This window comes from Macaca nemestrina, chromosome 3, assembly GCF_043159975.1.
Source record: "Macaca nemestrina isolate mMacNem1 chromosome 3, mMacNem.hap1, whole genome shotgun sequence".
In the NCBI taxonomy this organism is placed as follows: domain Eukaryota; kingdom Metazoa; phylum Chordata; class Mammalia; order Primates; family Cercopithecidae; genus Macaca; species Macaca nemestrina.
Genome location: NC_092127.1, coordinates 50,392,110 through 50,413,657, shown reverse-complemented (window position 1 = coordinate 50,413,657; position 21,548 = coordinate 50,392,110). Strand labels below are relative to the sequence as shown.

General features: G+C 41.0%; 2 protein-coding genes and 1 non-coding gene across 19 annotated transcripts in view; 2 read left to right on the top strand and 1 right to left on the bottom strand.

The window, feature by feature from the left end:
* Positions 1-9,164, top strand: part of LOC105493258 (nocturnin) — a 32,496-nt gene extending 23,332 nt beyond the window's left edge. Inside the window, exons 2-3 of the mRNA XM_011760772.3 lie at positions 4,666-4,935; positions 6,712-9,164. Coding sequence (XP_011759074.1) covers positions 4,666-4,935; positions 6,712-7,547 — 1,106 coding nt within the window. The 3' untranslated portion in view covers positions 7,548-9,164. The remainder of the gene's footprint in view (positions 1-4,665; positions 4,936-6,711) is intronic.
* A 135-nt stretch (positions 9,165-9,299) lies between these two features.
* The window catches only part of LOC105493260 (E74 like ETS transcription factor 2), a 135,128-nt gene continuing 122,879 nt past the window's right edge, over positions 9,300-21,548 (bottom strand). For 16 of the 17 annotated variants that reach the window (XM_071093018.1, XM_071093019.1, XM_071093022.1 and 13 more), the window contains one exon: positions 11,728-21,059. In XM_071093018.1, the coding sequence (XP_070949119.1) occupies positions 20,435-21,059 (625 nt within the window). In that variant the 3' untranslated portion in view covers positions 11,728-20,434. Of the gene's footprint in view, positions 9,924-11,727; positions 21,060-21,548 lie in introns of those variants that run through there. The other variant, XR_011620962.1, reaches the window with a different exon arrangement.
* LOC112428802 (U6 spliceosomal RNA) lies at positions 16,903-17,007 on the top strand. The gene has a single exon (XR_003020852.1). It is a non-coding gene; the product is annotated as a U6 spliceosomal RNA (small nuclear RNA).

Below are 21,548 nucleotides of genomic sequence, written 5' to 3'. Positions count from 1 at the left end.
ATAATCTGATTTTTTTTTTAATAGTCCACTTGGTGTTGGTCATTTTGGGTTGATACTCTCAAGTTTGCAATGTGTTTTTTTCAATATCTACTTTTTAAGTATTGTTTTTAAAAGTTTTCTTGGTTTATTTTGCTCCCTTTCATTGGTCTTCATCTGTAAGAACTGCTATTACTCATATTTTGGGTCTTTGCTCATTTTTAGTATTTGTCACTTTCTCCCTTTTATTTAAAACAAATGCAACCCTTAGTTTGACTCTGATCTTTTTCTCATTTCTTTTTAATTTTTATTGTTAATTCTTTTTGGTGTCTCATTTCTGAGTTTTCTAATTCTGATTTAGGTTATTCTTTCATGTCTTTTTTTTTTTTTTTTTTTTTTTTTGACGGAGCCTTGCTCTGTTGCCCAGGCTGGAGTGGAATGGCGCCATCTCGGCTCACTGCAACCTCCTCCTCCCGGGTTCAAGCGAGTCTCCTGCCTCAGCCTCCCGAGTAGCTGGGATTACAGGCGCCCAACACCATGTCTGGCTGATTTTTGCCTTTTTAGTAGAGACAGGGTTTTGCTGTGTTGGCCAGGCTGATCTCGAACTCCTGACCTCAGGTGATCCGCCCGCTTCAGCCTTCCAAAAGTGCTGGGATTACAGGCATGAGCCACCACGCCCAGCCTCTTGTATCATTTTCTTTTCTTTTCTTTTTTTTCTTTGAGACAGAGTCTCGCTCTGTCGCCCAGGCTGGAGTGCAGTGGCATGAACTCAGCTCACTGCAAGCTCCACCTCCCGGGTTCTCGCCATTCTCCTGCCTCAGCCTCCAGAGTAGCTGGGATTACAGGTGTGTGCCATCATGCCCGGCTAATTTTTTTTTTGTATTTTTTTAGTAGAGATGGGGTTTCACCGACTTAGCCAAGATGGTCTTGATCTCCTGATCTCATGATCCGCCTGCCTTGGCCTCCCAAAGTGCTGGGATTACAGGCCTGAGCCACCACGCCCAGCCTTGTATCATTTTCTTAAAGACTTAGCTCACTCTGCAATAGGATGCAGTTTGATTTGCTTCCTGGGCACATGTTTCTGGCATGCTTTCACTGTCTGATACTGTTCTATTCTTTATGCTCTTCATGTGACATTGGTTTTTCTAAATTTTTAGAAGGAGTGTGGTTCAGGATTGCTTTTCTGATTTCACATACTCCTTAAATGTTTGACTCCCATTGGACACTATCATCCTTCTTTCTCCACACTCACTTTTGTAAATGGTAGTTTTTTCATATAACCACCCTAAAACTCAGCTTGGCAAAGATAAAGGCAAAGGACTGTAGGGCAGTCCTATTGAAACTGAGTTCTACATCAAGCTAGTAGTCTGCCCGGAGCCTGACAGGTGTCAAACGTCACTGTTTATTTCACATTTAAAAATAAAATATACCATGGTGTCCCTGTGAGTTTGCTGTGGTTCCCTGGGACATGTTAGCTCACAGTTTGGGGATCACCATCTCAAGTGATGCCGATGTTGCTAATCAGGAGACCACACTTGGATGTTTGGCTGTTTTTTGTTTGTTTTCCCCAAAAAACCTACAGGAAGTTAAAAAAAAAAAAAAGTACAAGAAGAAAGACTTTCAAAACTTGTACTGCCAGCCGTGAAGACAGTTTCTTCCTTTGGACCCATGTACTCAGGCAGAGATCAATTAAAATGAAATTATTGAAATCAAACAGTTTGGAAACAGTTGTGTGTGTGTGTGCTTGTAGGAGCACATGCTTGCTTGCGGATGCACACACACCTGCCATGTTTGTTGGGAAAATTAGTATGTGTTTATTTGCTGTAGTCTAGCTTTCTTACTGGCGGGAAAAACTACTTTGAGTAGACAGGAAGGAACAAAAAAAGCATGCTTGCATCCTCATTGACCTTAATGTTCAAGGACATTTGGTGGTAAATATTTGAATTTCCTTTGTAACCTGCCACAGTTAATTTGATTGACTGCTAGTTTGAGATGTGGTTGATGAGCCTGCCAAATTTTATAACGAAAACTTTATATAATATTTACATTTATAAAATGTTTATATTTTATAAAGAAAACTTTGTATCTTTCAGGAGAGGGAAATCCAGATTGCCTTTATCATACACAGAAATTTGGACATTACTCCCAGTAAAACGTGCCCCTGATTTATACTATAATGAAAATAAAACATAGTTGACCTCTAAAAGCAATCAACTGCTTTCAAGTGAACTGCCACATAATGCTAATTAGTTGAAGATTATGCTCTATTCTCCTTAATGAATTATAAAAAGCGAAACACTAAAAATTACTTGGGAAGACAAAGTAACTGGTGCTTCCTGCATTTTTCCTTGCTCTTTGTCTTTCTAGGATCCCAGGAAATGTGGGCAACTCATGAGAAGGTAGTGCCCTGGATGGAAGTTAGCTGACCAAACTCAGCTTACTCTTAACCCCTTCTGGCCTCAGCCCCTTTTCTGGATTTTAAGAAATCCAGCAATTGATACTAGATTATAGACTATACCACTCAATGAAGTTCAGAGTTCTACAGAAAGCCCAAGCCTTGATTTACACTTAACATCTAAGAGAAATGGGAAAGAATCCAGCCATTACTTTCCCCAACAGAGGGATCTGTATAGATGAAATGACCAGGGTAGCAAGCAGCCTGCTATTACCTAATTTCTCACCCAGGATTAACATTAACATGGGCTTTCTAACATTTCACTTCTTACAAACTAGTCTTTTTTTTTTTTGAGACGGAGTCTCACTCTGTCGCCCAGGCTGGAGTGTGCAGTGGCGGGATCTCAGCTCACTGCAAGCTCCGCCTCCCGGGTTCACGCCATTCTCCTGCCTCAGCCTCCCGAGTAGCTGGGACTACAGGCACCTGCCACCAAGCCTGGCTAATTTTTTGTATTTTTAGTAGAGTTTTTTTTTTTTTTTTTTTTTTTTTTTTTTTTTTTTTTTGAGACGGAGTCTCGCTCTGCCGCCCAGGCTGGAGTGCAGTGGCCGGATCTCAGCTCACTGCAAGCTCCGCCTCCCGGGTTCACGCCATTCTCCTGCCTCAGCCTCCCAAGTAGTTGGGACTACAGGCGCCCGCCACCGCGCCCGGCTAGTTTTTTGTATTTTTTAGTAGAGACGGGGTTTCACCGTGTTAGCCAGGATGGTCTCGATCTCCTGACCTCGTGATCCGCCCGTCTCGGCCTCCCAAAGTGCTGGGATTACAGGCTTGAGCCACCGCGCCCGGCCTAGAGTATTTTTAGTAACACGGGGTTTCACCGTATTAGCCAGGATGGTCTCAATCTCCTGACCTCGTGATCCGCCCGCCTTGGCCTCCCAAAGTACTGGGATTACAGGCGTGAGCCACCACGCCCGGCCACAAACTAGTCTTTTTTTTATTTTAGTCTCGCTATGTCACCCAGGCTGGAGCACAGGAGAGTGATCTCGGCTCACTGCAACCACCATGCCCTGGTTCAAGCGAGTCTCCTGCCTCAGCCTCCTGAGTAGCTGGGATTACAGGCACATACCACCACACCCGACTAATTTTTTATATTTTTGGTAGAGATGGGGTTTCGCCATGTTGGCCAGGCTGGTCTCGAACTCCTGATCTCAAGTGATCCACCCACCTCAGCCTCCCAAAGAACTGGGATTACAGGTGTGAGCCACCATGCCCAGCCTAGTCTTTTAAGTTCTTATTAAGATATATAGAAAAAGGAATGTAGATTTTGTTAAGCCATGCTCTTTTTTCTTTTTTTTTTTTTTGAGACGGAGTCTCGCTCTGTCGCCCAGGCTGGAGTGTAGTGGCCGGATCTCAGCTCACTGCAAGCTCCGCCTCCCGGGTTCACGCCATTCTCCTGCCTCAGCCTCCCGAGTAGCTGGGACTACAGGCGCCCGCCACCTCGCCCGGCTAGTTTTTTTGTATTTTTTAGTAGAGAGGGGGTTTCACCGTGTTCGCCAGGATGGTCTCGATCTCCTGACCTCGTGATCCGCCCGTCTTGGCCTCCCAAAGTGCTGGGATTACAGGCTTGAGCCACCGTGCCTGGCCGCCATGCTCTTTTTTTAAGACTGGGTTTATAAATTACAAAGACAAATCCTAGGTTAGAAGAGGCCATCAAGATCAAGGTATTTCTACCTTAAAAGGATGAGTTTTCATTGTTAATCAGAGATTAGTTTTAATGGTAGTACTTAAATTAACTGTCCTAGTAGAAAGCTGGAACCTGGAAACTCCTTTATTCTGCCTCTGTAGAGATGGCTTTATACACCGGGCGTGGTGGTTCACACCTGTAATCCCAGCACTTCGAGAGGCCAAGGCAGGCGGATCACCTGAGGTCGGGAGTTCCAGACTAGCCTGACCAACATGGAGAAACCCCATCTCTACTAAAAATACAAAATTAGCAGGGGGTAAAGGTGCATGCCTGTAATCCCAGCTACTTGGGAGGCTAAGGCAGGAGAATTGCTTGAACCTGGGAGGCAGAGGTTGCAGTGAACCGACATCGCGTCATTGCACTCCAGCCTGGGCAACAAGAGCGGAACTCCATCTCAAAAAGACAAAAAAAAAAAAGAAATGACTTTATACATGAATATGGCAACAATTGAGCTCCTGGTTTCTGTGGACAGTAAATGTTTATCTTACAGTTGTGCTGGGCGAGAAGTCAGGAAAAGGAGCTGAATGTGTAATTGTGATTTCCTTTTCCGTAGCGTGTTCCATGGGAACCGGTACAAGCAGACTCTATAGTGCTCTTGCCAAGACACTGAACAGCAGCGCTGCCTCCCAGCACCCAGAGTATTTGGTGTCACCTGACCCAGAACATCTGGAGCCCATCGATCCTAAAGAGCTTCTTGAGGAATGCAGGGCCGTCCTGCACACCCGACCTCCCCGGTTCCAGAGGGATTTTGTGGATCTGAGGACAGACTGCCCTAGTACCCACCCGCCTATAAGGGTTATGCAGTGGAACATCCTCGCCCAAGGTATGCCCGATGCTTTTGTGCCTGTGCAGTCAAGTTTGCTGTGACTGCCTTTCTGCTTCTGCACATCCTCAGGTCACTGATGTTTTATATGGAAGGAAGAAGTGTGGGCAGATGGAGGTGTAGAAGGATAGGGTGACTAGAACAGCATGGAGAGCTCCTAGAAGAGGTTAAGACAGGGAGTCATCTGGGTTTTTTGTTGTTGTTTTTTGAGATGGAGTTTGACTCTTGTTGCCCAAGCTGCAGTGCAATGGCACAATCTCAACTCACTGCAACCACCGCCTCCCGGGTTCAAGTGATTCTCCTGCCTCAGCCTCCTGAGTAGCTGGGATTACAGGCATGCGCCACCACACCCAACTAATGTTGTATTTTTAGTAGAAACGGGGTTTCTCCATGTTGGTCAGGCTGGTCACGAACTCCTGACCTCAGGTGATCCACCCACCTCGGCCTCCCAAAGTGCTGGGATTACAGGCGTGAGCCACCGCACCTGACCTGGTTTTTACAATTAAAGCAAGTAACTCACGGTTTATTCTTTACACCTTCCATGTTTGTGGACTATCCATGAACAATGAAAGTCTGTCTACTTCCCAGCAGATCCAAATTTGAAGAACCCTGCCTTTTATTAGGCAGTTGAATGGAACAGCCTCAAACTTTCTGTTGCCCCCAGCTTTCAGTCCATAGCACCACGATACCATTTGCAGGGAAGAAGCTGGGTAACACAGAACTTTATGCAGAAAATGGCAGCTCTGTGTGGGTGGAGGTGAGTCTAGGTATTTTTGTGGCCATATTATTCATACTCATTTATATAACTTGAGACCAAAATGATGTTGCTTCAGTTCTCTATTACTTTGTGGCCAGGCGCGGTGGCTCACGCCTGTAATCCCAGCACTTTGGCAGGCTGAGTTCGGCAGATCACCTAAGGTCAGGAGTTCAAGACCAGTCTGACCAACATGGTGAAACCCCATCTCCTAAATATACAAAAGGAACTAGCTGGGTGTGGTGGTGTGTGCCTGTAATCCCAGCTACTCAGGAGGCTGAGGCAGGAGAATCACTTGAACCTGGGAGATGGAGGTTGTAATGAGCTGAGATTGAGCCACTGTACTCCAGCCAGGGGGACAGAGCGAGACTCCGTCTCAAAAAAAATACATATATATACATGTATGTGTATATATATACGTGTGTGTATATTATTTTGTTATGGTAGAAAGGATTTCTTTCCTGGGTCTGCCAAATTAAAAAACAGATGTGTCAATCTTTATGTAGCAGTTGAGATTTTAAGAAAATCAAGGGCCTGATTTTTTTTTTTTTCATGGAAAATAAGAGGAGATTCCGTGACTTACCAATCTTTGATTCTTTTTCCATAAAATAAGTCCCATTCATTCTGAGTAGTGTCTATAATAGTCAGGGTTAAAACTAATACTTGGCGTTAAATATTTGGTGTTTTAAAAAACCAAAAAAAAATTTTTTTTAATTGACATTTCTTTCTTTTGACATAGCTTAGATCCCTGGGACTGCAAAGCAGTTTCCTTAAGTAAGATCTTGATATCCTGGAATATAGTTACATGAAATAGTTCTGAAACAAAAGATCTGTTGTGTGCTTCATCCACATAGTGAGAGGTGATTTAGTTTGGATAGGGTAATACAGTTTGGACAGAGAACTACTCCAAGCTTTTGAAGCAGAGGAAGCATTCTGAGGGTGTTGAGTGATGCCAAACCTCCTGGGTACTTTGAAGTTATGGTTCTCTAAGACCTGACAGCTGACTGGCTTTTTCTTTTCAGCTCTTGGAGAAGGCAAAGACAACTTTGTACAATGCCCTGTTGAAGCACTCAAATGGGAAGAAAGGAAATGTCTCATCCTAGAAGAAATCCTGGCCTACCAGCCTGATATATTGTGCCTTCAAGAGGTGGACCACTATTTTGACACCTTCCAACCACTCCTCAGTAGACTAGGTTATCAAGGCACGTTTTTCCCCAAACCCTGGTCACCTTGTCTAGATGTAGAACACAACAATGGACCAGATGGCTGTGCCTTATTTTTTCTTCAAAACCGATTCAAGCTAGTCAACAGTGCCAATATTAGGCTGACAGCCATGACACTGAAAACCAACCAGGTGGCCATTGCACAGACCCTGGAGTGCAAGGAGTCAGGCCGACAGTTCTGCATTGCTGTCACCCATCTAAAAGCACGCACTGGCTGGGAGCGGTTTCGATCAGCTCAAGGCTGTGACCTCCTTCAGAACCTGCAAAACATCACCCAAGGAGCCAAGATTCCCCTTATTGTGTGTGGGGACTTCAATGCAGAGCCAACAGAAGAGGTCTACAAACACTTTGCTTCCTCTAGCCTCAACCTGAACAGCGCCTACAAGCTGCTGAGTGCTGATGGGCAGTCAGAACCCCCATACACTACCTGGAAGATCCGGACCTCAGGGGAGTGCAGGCACACCCTGGATTACATCTGGTATTCTAAACATGCTCTGAATGTAAGGTCAGCTCTCGATCTGCTCACTGAAGAACAGATTGGACCCAACAGGCTACCTTCCTTCAATTATCCTTCAGACCACCTGTCTCTAGTATGTGACTTCAGCTTTACTGAGGAACCCGATGGACTTTTATAAATACTTGCTTTGTCTTTTTAATCACAAGAGTCTTAACGGGATGTTTCAGGAAACAAATAGGATAAGACAATGCCAGAGGAAGGATAGAAACATGGGAAATTTCTATTATTTCATTTTCTGTTTCCAGCATGCCCTTGGAAAATACTCCCTTTAGTTCACAGATCTTTTCAATTAAAACCTATAGCAAAAAAGGTGTTTGCACTCCAATTTTGGCTTGTATTGTTTTCTTTTCCTTAATATTACATTTTGACCATTTAAGGGCATTAAATTGGCTTGTTTTGGTCAGGTGCAGTGGCTGCTCATGCCTGTAATACCAGCACATTGGGAGGCTAAGGTGAGAGAATCACTAGAACCCAGGAGTTGAAGTCCAGCCTGAGCAACATGGCATGAGACCCCATCTCTATTTCTAAAATAATAAATTCGGTTATTTTGAAGCTTTTTCAGTTTGAGGATGCTATAAAAACTCAGACTTGCTTGAATCTTCCATACTAGTATGTAGGAGTAATTTCTCTAAACAGCATTTTAAGTTATTTGTGGGTTTTTAAAATGTCAACAATATGCATGGCAATATTTATTTTTTATATCTTCATATAAAATTAAGTAAATAAATTATAGCATTATGAACATTTTAGAACCATGCAGGAGAAGTTATAGAGAAAGTAATTTATGGTAATTTTCATAAAGCTTTAAAATATTTTCATTTGGGCTGTAACAAAATGAGTGCAAAGGAACAATATTTAGCCTGGAGGGGCTTTTGTTATTTAAATGTCAGATTTCTTTAATACATTCTTAAAATAATCCTTGTGCTGCCTCTACGTTCCCTGTTACTGTGTTTCTTGAAGAGATTCCAATTAGTTTTCAATTATTTAATCAATTAGTTTTCATTATTGTATTGCTGTTACATATTTAAACTTTGCCATTGGAATAATATTGGTATACATTTGATATTAGTCACTCGATGTCATCATTATTTGTATTGGAATATGCTATTCACAATAGGTTATTTAGAAGCCGTATGTGGCAGTGGCCAAGAGAGTCAGTAGGACCTTCTTTTCAGAGATAGGAAACTTTCTAGAAAGCCTGTTAATGGGCTTTCATTGAAATTTCCTAAGATAGCCAGATACTGTGATTCAAAATATCTAGAAAGAAGAATGTAAAAATTAGATAACTTGGGTTGGGTGTGGTGGCTTACGCTTGTAATCCCAGCACTTTGGGAGGCCAAGGCGGGTGGATCAGTTGTGGTCAGGAGTTCGAGACCAGCGTGGCCAACATGGTGAAACCTCATCTCTACTAAAAATACAAAAATTAGCTGGGTTTGGTGGCAGGTGCCTGTAATCCAGCTACTTGGGAGGCTGAAGCAGGAGAATCGCTTGAACCTGCGAGGCGGAGGTTGCAGTGAGCCGAGACCGCACCATTGCACTCTAGCCTGGGCAACAAGAGTGAAACTCTGTCTCAAAAATAAAACAAAAAAACAAAAAACCTGGAATTCTCTTCCATCAGAAATAAAAGTACAAATTACAGGTAAAGCCTCTTCCAAACAAAATAACTTACTGGTAATAGATATTTTAATTTGTGAGTTGTAAATACATAAGATTAATAAATGGTCTTTTAAAGCTAGTGCTTTTAATGTCTTTGTAGTCCAAAAAGAATCTGGGAGTAGATTTTCTCCTTTAATACTGTTTTATCGTAATGACCCACATATATCCATTCACACACGGAGCCTTCACTGTAAAAGTGAACAAAGATCTGTAGCTGCAAGTTGACGGCACTTATGCTCTCTGTGTATGTGGTAGCTGCAACAACCTCCACTGAAATGGATCACTCATTCTGTAATAGAACCACTTTTAAAACAAATGAGGTTTTCAGAAGTAACATAGTATGCACACAATTTTGGGGCTACTGGAAAGAATGACAAGCATGAGAACATCTACCAAATGTAGAATTGGTTCAGATTTTAGCATGACTAATTGCTAGTCATATGTTGTTGAGAACAATACTGATTTGAATACTCACTAGTGCAGGTACATTGTTTACCTACCCCCAAATATTTCAACCTGAAGAGAAACCATGGCAGCCTTAAGTAAATAAATCTGGAGGAGAATGAAAGTCAATGTTTGAGTTTTAAGTGTTGTCTGCCAAAAAAATTAACAGGGTATGAGTTGAGGGCAGGCATATGGGTGCATGGGCATGCCACTGGACAAAATCGGTTTTGGAAACACCAACATATGATTGGTATGTTACTATGAGTTAAGGGGATTGGAAAAAATCCATAGTGAAACTCTGAGTTATCCTTTCTAGTTATCACTGCAGGAGATTGAATCCTTCCTTCACTGATGCATTTGCCTGAAGTATTTATGTTCTGTGAGTTACCAGGAACTGAAAAAGAAAAAAAGTCATATGTGAGCCTTCTATGTAAGGATTTTTTAGTGTATAAATCTTACTAGGTTGCTTTTGTCTTTTCTTTTGAGACAGGGTGTTGCTCTGTCATCCAGGCTGCAGTGCAGCGGTGTGATCGTGGCTCACTGTAGTCTCTACCTCATGGGCTCCAGTGATCCTCCCACCTCAGCCTCCCGAGCTGCTGGGACCACAGGTACATGAAGCGATGCCCAGCTAAATTTTTTTATTTTTTGTAGAGATAGGGTTTCACCATGTTGCCCAGGCTGGTCTCAAACTCCTGGGCTCAAGTGATCCCTCCTACCTCCACCTCCCAAAGGGCTGGGATTACAGGCATGAGCCACTGTGCCCCACCCCAAGTTGCATGTTCCATGCATAGATCCCTTAGTCCATCCATATGTACCGTTCATTCTGCTTTTCCTATTATACCCTATGTACTATTGTTTCTGGTTTTTATTTTTCTATTTTCCCATATACTGTTTTGTTACTGAGTCTCAGAAGGTAAACTGCTAATTTGAAGAGGGAGTAGGAGCGGCATGAGTTTTGGTTTCCTTCACGCCACATTTCAGTAGATACCGTACATAGTACATGGTGGTAGAAATGACTGACTGGATTGTTTATTTAAATAAGGCATTATGGTGTATACATATGATGAAATTAACATTTGAGTGCCTTTGACTAAGAGCTTTATATAGGGTCTTAAAACTATAGACAGGGGCTCAAAAGGTTAAAATAATTTGAGCAAAGTGATAGCTAATAAATAGTAGCTGAGTCAAGATTCAAACCCAGGTCTATCTTGACTCCACAGTGCTTGCTTCTTCCTCACCACCGTTTCTTTGGCTTTGAGTGAACACAAACGGAGAACAGATGTTGCAGTGTAGCAAGAGATGTGTTAAACATGGTCAAATGGTCAAACGTGTAAGTCAAATACACATGCAGTATCATACATACAGAATTAGACTACAAGAAAGATGTGGTGGCTGAATACTGGAATATAATGGATTTCCAGTGTTTTGTTGTTTTGTTTTGTTTTGTTTTGAAGATGGAGTCTGTTGCCCAGGCTGGAGTGCAGAGGTGTGATCTCAGCTCACTGCGACCTCTGCCTCCCAGGTTCAAGTGATTGTCCTGCCTCAGCCTCCCTAGTAGCTGGGATTACCACCATGCGCAGCTAATTTTTGTATTTTTAGTAGAGACGGGATTTTACCACGTTGGCCAGGCTGATCTCAAACTCCTGACCTCAACTGACCCACCCGCCTCGGCCTCCTAAAGTGCTGGGATTACAGGCGTGAGCCACCACGCCTGGCCTGGATTTCCAGTATTCTGATACAGTAAAGTCTAGTTTTGTCCAAAGTAGAACATTTGATACTGTTTGCATACTTCAATGGTAGTTTTTAAAGGAAGCAGTAAGAACAGCTACTCTGGTATTTCAAATTAAAGGCAAAAATTGATGCAAATATTCTGTATTCAAATCATTTTTAAAACAGCCAAGATTTATAATGAAGGGAATGTTGCATATAGTTACATATATATGCATTACTTATCATGTGTGTTAGACTTGAGGAAAGATTCCCAAGAATTAAATGCTAAAAAGAGGTAAAACTAAAACATGATTTCAGTTTTAAAAAAGGCATCCAAGAAATGAATGTGCATACATAAGAAGCTCTAAGCAACTCTTTCTTTAAAATGACATGTATAAAAATATAGGACAGGCAGACTTTTTACCTGGAGTGCATAGATATTAGGAAGAGATTTTTGAGCCATGGTCAAACACCAGAATGGCAAAGGCCTGAAATTCACTAGGGCATATAAAATAAGAGGAGGGGAAAAAGCAACATGTCAAAGGGCACAGGCTGTAACTGAAAAGACTTAGCTGTCACCAGTGTGACCCTGAATGAGCTGCTCCATCTCTAGAGCCTAAGTTTTCTCATCCATAGAGTATATTATTGTATCTGCCCTCTCAACCTCATAGATTTGTGAGATCTGTAAAATAATATAAATTTTAAAATACACATTGTAAGTCAGAATAATAATGGCTAAGTTTCAAAACAAAAAAGGGAAGGGCCCTCTGTATTTCATGTCCTAACAACCCACTCCTAATTTTTTCACCAGAGAGAATAACTCTTCAATTTGAAAGGGCAGAACTAATACTGTTCATAGAAATTTAAGCCCAAAATAGGCAGAAGGGCTGACTGAATGGCGAAAGATTGGTTGGTTGGTTTTTTCTACCCAGTTGTTCCTCTAGGCAGATGTGAGGTTGTGGGCTACTGCTTAGGTTCTTCAGTTTCTAGAGGTTGTCAGTTGTACTTTGATTTGTAATGTAGAAAGATCTGCCTTTGAATGACAAAACAGAATACCCACAACTGCAGCCCCTTGTCCCCATATTTCTTTGGAAAATTCAATTCTGGGAAAACATTCATGTAAGATTAGTCACACAGACAGCAAAACCCTTCTTGACAGCCTTGCGTCTCCTAAGCATCTGGTAAACTTGGCCTGTTATGAATCTCAACTGGTTAACTTATCTTTATTGGCTGCCAATATATTCAAAGCCAGTATATAGCTGGATTTTAATGACTGTAACACTTTACAGCATATATTCTGTGTATTAGTTTTCTTTTGTCATTTATTTGAAATTCCTTTTTTCTTCACCGAAATTTCTTGTACCTGTTTATTTTTGTTGACTTTCATTTGTTCTTATATGTAAACTATCTGAAACTCTTGTAGCAATAAAGCAGGACACTGATTAAATATCTTGCCACATTAAACAGGGTCAGGCTTCAAGATCCAGACAACTTGCATAAAAAATAGAAACTTGCATACATGTGGAAATGGGCTGGGCATGGTGGCTCACGCCTGTAATCTCAGCACTTTGGGAGGTTGAGGTGGGTGGATCACCTGAGATCAGGAAGAGACCAGCCTGGCCAATATGGCAAAACCCTGTCTCTACTAAAAATACAAAAATTAGCCGGGCATGTTGCAGGTGCCTAATCCTACCTATTCCAGGGGATGAGATGGGAGTATTGCTTGAACCTAGAAGGCAGAGGTTGCAGTGAGCTGAGATCACGCCACAGCACTCCAGCCTGGGTGACAAAGCTAGAGCTAGACTGTCTCCAAAAAAAAAAAAAAAAAAAAAAAAAGGGAAGGCGGCATAAGACTGGCCATAAGGAGCATGTCTGACATCTGATTCTGGTTTCCACAGAGTGGTAAACCTGCTGAGAACACCCAGCAAAGTTCTGCAATATTTTAAAATTCAGTTTGTGGGAAAGGATTATTACACGATAGAATACACTTATTCAAAGCTAAGCTTGTTTCCCTCCCTGCAACCCCCACCCCCACTTTTTTTTGGATGGGAGTGAGTGAGGGTTCAGGCTAAAACTCAACTGGGAGTCAGAGGGTGAATTCTTTGCAGGTCTGCCACTGACCAGCTGAACCGATGAGTCAAAAGTTTTCCTTCATTTGTAATAAAGGAATAATCTCTAAATTTTCTTAAAATTCTGATTTGAATTTTAAATTCAAATCAGAGTTACTGCTGCCACTGCCCAAAAATATTTGGGAAACTTTTTTTTTTTTGAGACGGAGTTTCGCTCTGTCGCCCAGGCTGGAGTGCAGTGGTGCGATCTCAGCTCACTGCAAGCTCCACCTCCCAGGTTCATGCCATTCTCCTGCCTCAGCCTCCCGAGGAGCTGGGACTACAGGCGCCCGCCACCACAGCGGGCTAATTTTTTGTATTTTTAGTAGAGACGGGGTTTCATCATGTTAGCCAGGATGGTCTGGATCTCCTGACCTTGTGATCCACCCACCTCAGCCTCCCAAAGTGCTAGGATTACAGGCGTGAGCCACCACGGCCAGTGGGAAACTTTTTGGAACTGCTTCCATATGTTTTATGAAGCTCTTAAAAAAATTTGTGTCAATCTCATAGCCACATCTCCATTTGAACCAAGTATGACATTACCTAGCTTGATTCACATCACATTAACTTCAAATGACGCAGTTCTTTTTAAAACTAAAATCTTCCACAGGAAACTTGTCTCTTAAATATATGTAAAATTTAGATTCTCCTCTAAAAAGCCATTTAAAAGTATTTTGAATGGTAACATTATTAGAATTAGCATATAGCTTTCCAGAGTAATTTCTTTGAAGAGACAAGGCACATTAACTTGGTGTACTGTTTCATAAGACTCTTATAGAGTCTTCCCAATTAAAGACATGTTAAATGTAAGAAAAAGGCTTTAGAATCGATAAAATACACAGTATGTAGGTTTTTAAAAAGCCATTTGTAATAATATATCTCAGACTACCTTTTTCCATTTTTGGAACACTTGAGTTGGAACACAGAACCCTAAATGTTAAAGCTTTCCTTATTGTAACTATAAGGCAGTCATTCTAAAATGTTGCTGCACAATGAAATCACCTAGAGATATTTTAAAAATAAAGATGCCTGGCTCCCTTTCCCAAACACTGATGTAATTGGTATCAAGTAGAAGCTAAGACACAGGCTTACAAAAAGCTTCCCAGGTATTTCTAATGTGAGGCAAAGTAACCACTGGATTCAAGAGAATTAGTGTCCTATAATTCAGAAATAATTTGGAGATTATATAGATTCGTATTTTTCCTTTTTGGGCAGTGACAGTATCACTTACTTGAAATAGCCAAGTTTCTCAAAGTTAAGATACAACAGTGCAGGCCGGGTGTGATGGCTCACACCTATAATGCCGGCACTTTGGGAAGCCAAGGCAGGTGGATCACCTAAGGTCAAGAGTTTGAGACCAGCCTGGCCAACATGGTGAAACCCCCTCTCTACTGAAAATATAAAAAATTAGCCGGGCGTGGTTGTGCATGCCTGTAATCCCAGCTACTCAGGAGGCTGAAGCCGGAGACTCATTTGAACCCAGGAGGCGGAGGTTGCAGTGGGCCAAGATGGCACCAGTGCACTCCAGCCTGGGCGACAGAGCGAGACTGACTCAAAAAATAAAGATTCTACAGTGCAATGGATGTGAACAATTATCGTGGGAGAAAGTAACTCTGCTGCTAGTTTACAGCCTATTTATAATTCACAGCTTTGTTTTGTCTTTGATATGCAGTATTTTGCATTAAGCAATTATGGGGGTTTTTGGTTTTTTTTGAGATGGAGTCTCGCTCTGACGCCCAGGCTGGAGTGCAGTGATGTGATCTCGGCTCACTGCAACCTCTGCCTCTCAGGTTCAAGTGATTCTCCTGCCTCAACCTCCTAAGTAGCTGGGATTACAGGCGCCTGCCACCACACCCTGCTCATTTTTTGTATTTTTAGTAGAAATGGGCTTTCAACGTGTTAGCCAGGATGGTCTCGATCTCCTAACCTCGTGATCCACCTGCCTCGACCTGCCAAAGTGCTGGGATTACAGGCACGAGCCACACGTCTGGCCAAGCAATTCTGTTTTACTTATATTTTCACTTTGGAAGCTGTGATGTACTGTTTTTTAGTCTTGAACCCAAAGCATTACTACTGAGTTGCAGTGTTCAGAAAGACAGTTGTGGGTGCTCAAATAAGTCTCCCTGCTGCATGTGAGTGTTTCAAAGGTTTGGAGGTGTGACGCAGATAGGAAGCAAATCAGTGCCCTTGTAAAGGGTGAGCAGTATCTTATTCTACCATTAGGGCTGGCATCACAGTGTACTGAGTTGCTACAGAATATGTTTTAATTATGGGGGACGGTGATTGTAACAAAGGGGTTGAAGACTAGATGAATCACAGCCACTGAAGACTTGCAGTACTGTGAATGGTTAAAAGCTACAATAAAAGGATAAGTTGCTTTGATAGCTGTGGAACTAAAGGGTTACTCTTGCCTCCCAAAAATAAAGTGCTCTGTAGTACCCTCATAAAAGTAGGATAGGAGACTTAAAGCAAAAGGATCATAGGAGACCTTATAAATAACCCCAAGGCCAAAATTTTGTCTTTAGTTTGTCTTATTAGAAATTAGACATGACTTGTTAATGTGATCAGAAATGTACACTTCTGAGTGTATGCTGTGTCAGACACGCCAATGTACGAAGTGCCCCATCCCTTACATTCTGGCTTCACCACCACACCTCACTGGAACTGCCCTCTCATTGTCAGTGGAATCTCAGTGGCTTTTTCTTTGGCCTGATTTGTTTTGCCTTTCTTTTTGCACTTCATGTTGCCACCATATCTTGAAATGTTACCTTATCTGTCCTGTTTATTCTCTATGAATAGTTCTTGACTTCCGTTGCTGATTCTTTTTTTTTCCCCCAACCTATCTTTATATACTTTACTCTTTCTAGTCTTTAAGTTCTGAGCTCACTCACAGATCACTCCCCAACCTGAATGGTTTCCACGCCTATTTCACAAACTTTTATTTTGATGTCTGTCACCTCATATCTCAGTAAATAAAACTGAACTCCAATGTAGGTGAAGGAGGAATGGGTTGTTCAGAAAGAAGCCATCAATGGATGGCTCATGAGGTATGAATGCCTAGAATATTTGGGAAAAAATGAAATATTATAGCCCAGGTAAGTCTAAGAGAGGAGTAGCAAGAGAATGAAGCTTGGGGAGATAGGCAGAGCCCAGATCAAAGGACTTTAATTGCTATGCTTAGGCATCTTTTTAGCAAGAGATGCCACTGAAGAATCGGAAGCAATCACAAAGGCTCGTGAGTGATGAAAGCTGCATTTAGAAAGCTTTCAACTGGTAGCCTGGAGAATGGATTAGAAGGAAACTTGGTGAGACAAAGACAGACAGGGAAGATGGAAGAGAAGGTATTTAGAAGGTACCATGAGTAGAAATTTGGTTAATGATTAGAGGAGGTAAAGTATCTAGGATGGCCCCCAGGTTGCTTCTAGCATGAGTAATGGGGTTGCTGGTATTATTTACTGGGCTAAGAGAAACAGATTTTGGAGGGAAGAGAGCTCAATTGGATACTCAGGAAGAAATAGCCAGTGGCAATTAGATAAACCCACCTAAGACAGAGTAGTGCCTGCTTCAGCAGCACATATCCTAATACTAGACCGATACAGAGATTAAACACAGCCCCTGCGCAAGGATGACACGCAATTCCATGAAGCACTCCAATGGAAAAAAAAAAAAAAAATGACAGCGTCAAAGTCTAGGCTTTAACAATAGATTTGGTAGTAAAAACCACAGGCATGGGTGAGATTATCTAACAATTATGTTAGTGAAATAATAATAGTAAACGTCCAGTAAGAGTGTTTTCTATGTGCCAGACACTAGTTACAAATCCTTAATATATTAACTCATTTAATCCTTAAAACAATTCTATGAGGAAAAGAAGCCCATAGGCAGAAAGAACAAAGAAAAATTAAGTTGGTTAGGCCGAAAGTAAACATGGGAAACCAAATGAGTTTTGAGAAGTAGGCATGAGATTAAGTGAACCAAAGTGTCTGTTTAATTTGACAACTGTGTTATTGGAGATCTCACGGAGAACTGTTTCTAAGCAAGAATTCAGACTGCAGGCTGTTTGAAGTAAAAGAAGGGACAGAATGATAGGCTATTAATTGTGGGAGCAAGGAGACCAAGTAGGTGTGAAAGGGAGATGCTGAGTACAGGAGGAAGGGCACCTCCTTCCTGAGACAGGTGGTAAGGATGGATGTTGGAGTAAGTAAATCATCTGTAGCAAGGGGTCCAGGAATGGAGGGAATTCACAGCTCATGACCAAGTTCTCTGTATAGAGGTATACTGGTTATCTGGTGAGAAAGGTAGTGAAGGCTGGAATTGTTGCTGGAAAGTGGCCTAAAGAATAAACTGATAGACTACTGATCATAATTTAAAGATCTAGTAAGGCTGGAAAATGTAGTAGCATCAAGCAAAGGTTATGTGGGCTTTTTTCCCTCTAACAGACTGGACACAAAAAAGCAACTATAAATTATGTTGATTTACAGTTTGAAAGGGCTGAGATTAAAAGCCATAACATTAAAAGGGCAGGAAGGATGGGGGTGAGGCACATCATTGATAATTTCAATCTGCAACATTCTGATCAGTATATACTGTCAATATGTATGTTTCCAAGTCTAGACTTTTTTTTTTTTCTTTGAGACAGAATCTCACTCATGCAGGCTGGAGGGAATGCAGTGCATCATCTTGGCTCACTGCAACCTCCACCTCCCAGATTCAAGAGATTCTTGTGCCTCAGACTCCTGAGGAGCTGGGATTACAGACATGCGCCACCACTCCTGGATAATTTTTGTATTTTTAGTAGAGACGGGGTTTCACCATGTTGGCAAGGCTGGTCTCAAACTCTTGGCCTCAAGCAATCCACCCGCCTCAGCTCCCAAAGTGCTGGGATTACAGGCGTGAGCCACTGCACCTGGCCCCAGGTCTAGACTTTAGATGTGATTATCAAAGAGAAAAAAATTTCCAGTAGAGTAGCAGAGGTAGCTAGATAGCCCTGGTTTAACCCTGTTAGAACCGATTAACTTTCCAGCATAGAAGGAAAGTTTTTAAGCATGTGACTTATATTCTCAGCAAATGTTCCCAAAATCAATAAATGTCTGACCCGAGTGTCTAATATGCTTAGCACTTGGGGAGAGGGGTAGGTATAGCATAAAATAATTGTTGCTCTAAATGACCATTACGGAAGACATGACTAAACAAATGAAGTCACAGTGCAATAAACAAGATAATACACTTAAGTGCCAAAGCACTTAATATCAATTTTCAAACCTGAAATACTTTGGAAATGTTTTAAAAGGAGGTAGAATTTGAGAGTAACTCCCAAATGGGAAAAGAATCAAGTGAGTTTTTCTTTGAGATTTTGTATAAAAGTATCATCAACACATTTATGGAAAAGTTTAACAGATTACAAAGGGAACTGTTATAAACAATCTCTGACCTAAGTAGTATGTGATCAAATGCACAAATAAAAGACAAAAAATATTAAGTATGATTTCATCTAAATTTCTAAAAGATATAAAAATAGATACCTTTTCTTTGTAGTAGAAAAGAGCATTAAGATATGTAGTGACAGACAGTAGTGAAATTACATAGTTTATATAATCCTTCAGATACCTTAACTTCCTAATCTGTAAAAGGGCTAGAAGAGTAATTGTTCTTTTTATCCACAAAAGGTCTGATTGTGAAACAAATGGTTTGAAGTGTTTTATAAATATAAATTCTTTAAGTGCAGACAACTAAAATACTAAATTCATTATGTTAAGCAGAACATTATAGTTCATCATTACAACTAGAAAGAAACTGGCAACATGCAGGTATTTGCCAAATATTAATATAATGGAACAAAACAGAAGTAGAATTTCTTCATGCAGTAGTTGGGAAGGAGAAATAGAGATATTTTATCACTTCTTAACTAAAACATGTCTATGCTGGCTTTTAAATATTGTTAAAAATATCACCAGAGACCAAAACAGAAGATAAATTTCATTTCTATATTTCAGAAAACCTACTTGAATACACTTTGAAACAAGAGTACAACAAAATAGAATATACTTCAAATGTTGAATATACAAACTATTATAGTTCAAATCTGAACACTGGTATTTCCCTCATAAACTTCAACTGAAAAAAAAAGAAAGAAAGAAAGAAAACTCCAGGTATTAGAGCTACCTGACAAAAATTCATGCTGAGCCTGAACTTCCAAGTGACAGCAGAACTGAAAATGATATGTCTGCACAAATGCCAGGGCTGAGTGACACAGGCATGTTACAGCAAAAGGCCAGAGCCAACTGTTAATCTGTCCACAATTAAGAAACTGACAGACTTAAACTACCATATAAAATGTTACATGTAAATTCTATAACAATACTGTGCTAGGTACAAGATTTTTAAAATTTTTCTTTTAATAAAAAAGCTTTACACAAACAAGCCATTAGCTTATTTCAAGAAAGAAAACCGAAAATTAGTCTAAGGCCTTTGTTTTAAATCAGCTTAAGCTATATGATATATATATATGTGTGTGTGTGTATATATATATATATAAAAAATCGCACTAGATCTTTTTTTGCTATCCTCTTTCTGAAGTTTTTGGGATCCATTCTTCAATTCACATTCTAAAATACCTATATTAGCAGAGTCTTCACATAGCACCAGTTAAGTGAGAACTGTGCGAACACAGTAATAATTGCTGGTATGCATATAAAATGCATCAAAAATTGCTATATGTAACAATAAGATCACCCATCCCAACCCCTCCCACTGAAAACTATATAACCTCTTACAGAATGTTAGTGTTCCAAGTCTTAGTGTAACTTGATATCGTAGTGAGCTGCTTGGTCCCTTTCAATCCTTTTTCTTATTGATGGGTTCAGTTGTTTCCTACTGTAAGAGGCAGTTTTCTGTCAGCATCTCAATATGTAGTTCATTTCCCACTGAAACATGGGATAGGTAATTTATTTCCAGTAAGTCTGATTGTTTTCGTATATGCATTAAAAATGTTTTAAAGTCTTCTTTGACTTTTCTTGATGACTTCCCTTGCAAATGTTTATGTCAGTACTGCCACTAACAGCCTGAAGTCCACGGTGGAGCTGCTATTTTATTTCTCACATGTCACTAGTCCTTCTGTTTTCATAGTTACAGGAAGGGCAATAGCTGAAGGCGCACTGACAACCACTACGTGGGTCACTGTCTTATTTCCATCTGCCGGTTTTTCTTCTACTAGCTGCAAAGTTTTCACATCATGTTCTTGCTTTTTTGCCACTGCTTCCGATTTAACCTCTGGCCCCTTTATGACTGCACTGATAACTCGAGGAGGAGTCTGGCCAGATGCCTGCTGAGTAGGCATTGATAGTCTCATTACAGGTGTACCATGAGCTATTGAAACAGGGGTAAGTGCTCTCACAGCCAATGGGGTTCCAACAATGTTAATGCTTCCTGATCCAGTCAGATTTGACTTTGTCTGCAGTTGACACTGTGCAAGCTGTGTAGCTGGGATGGTAATAATTTTGGCAGGCTGCATGGTGATTTTGTCTCCATTTTCAGTAGAAGCTGGCATCACAGTAGGGATTGTCTGAATGACTACCTTTGGAGAGGTCGCTGTTGTTGGACTAGTGCTGGTTATTAATGGTGCACCTGCATTAACTGACTGAACTGCCACAGTTGAAATTTTCTGACCCAATGATGTCATTACAACAGGTACCTGCATTGCCACACGAACTGTCCTAGTACATTAGAAAGAAAAAAGCTGATTACATTTAATGCCAAATGAGAAAATAGGTCTCCTGAGTAAAAGATGAATACAAATCCAAAATGTGTAAAACTAGTGCTCCCAAATTTTACAGAGATACTGGCAATTCCTGATGTCTGACACAAACATACCATGACACAAATATATTTTAAAAACTAAAGCCTACATTAAGCTCCATCTATAAAACCATAAAAACCAATTCAGGTAATTTAAGACATCTACTTTTGTTGTTGTTGTTGTTGTTTGAGATAAGGTCTCGGTCTGCTGCCTAGGCTGGAGTACAGCGGTGCAATCTTAGCTTACTACAACCTCCAAATCCTAAGCTCAAGTGATTCTTCTGCCTTAGCTTCCTGAGTAGTTAGGACTACAGGTATGTGACACCACGCTCAGCAATTTTTTATTTTTATTTTATAGAGAGGAGGTCTATGTTGCCAAAGCTTGTGTTGACCTCCTGTCCTCAAGC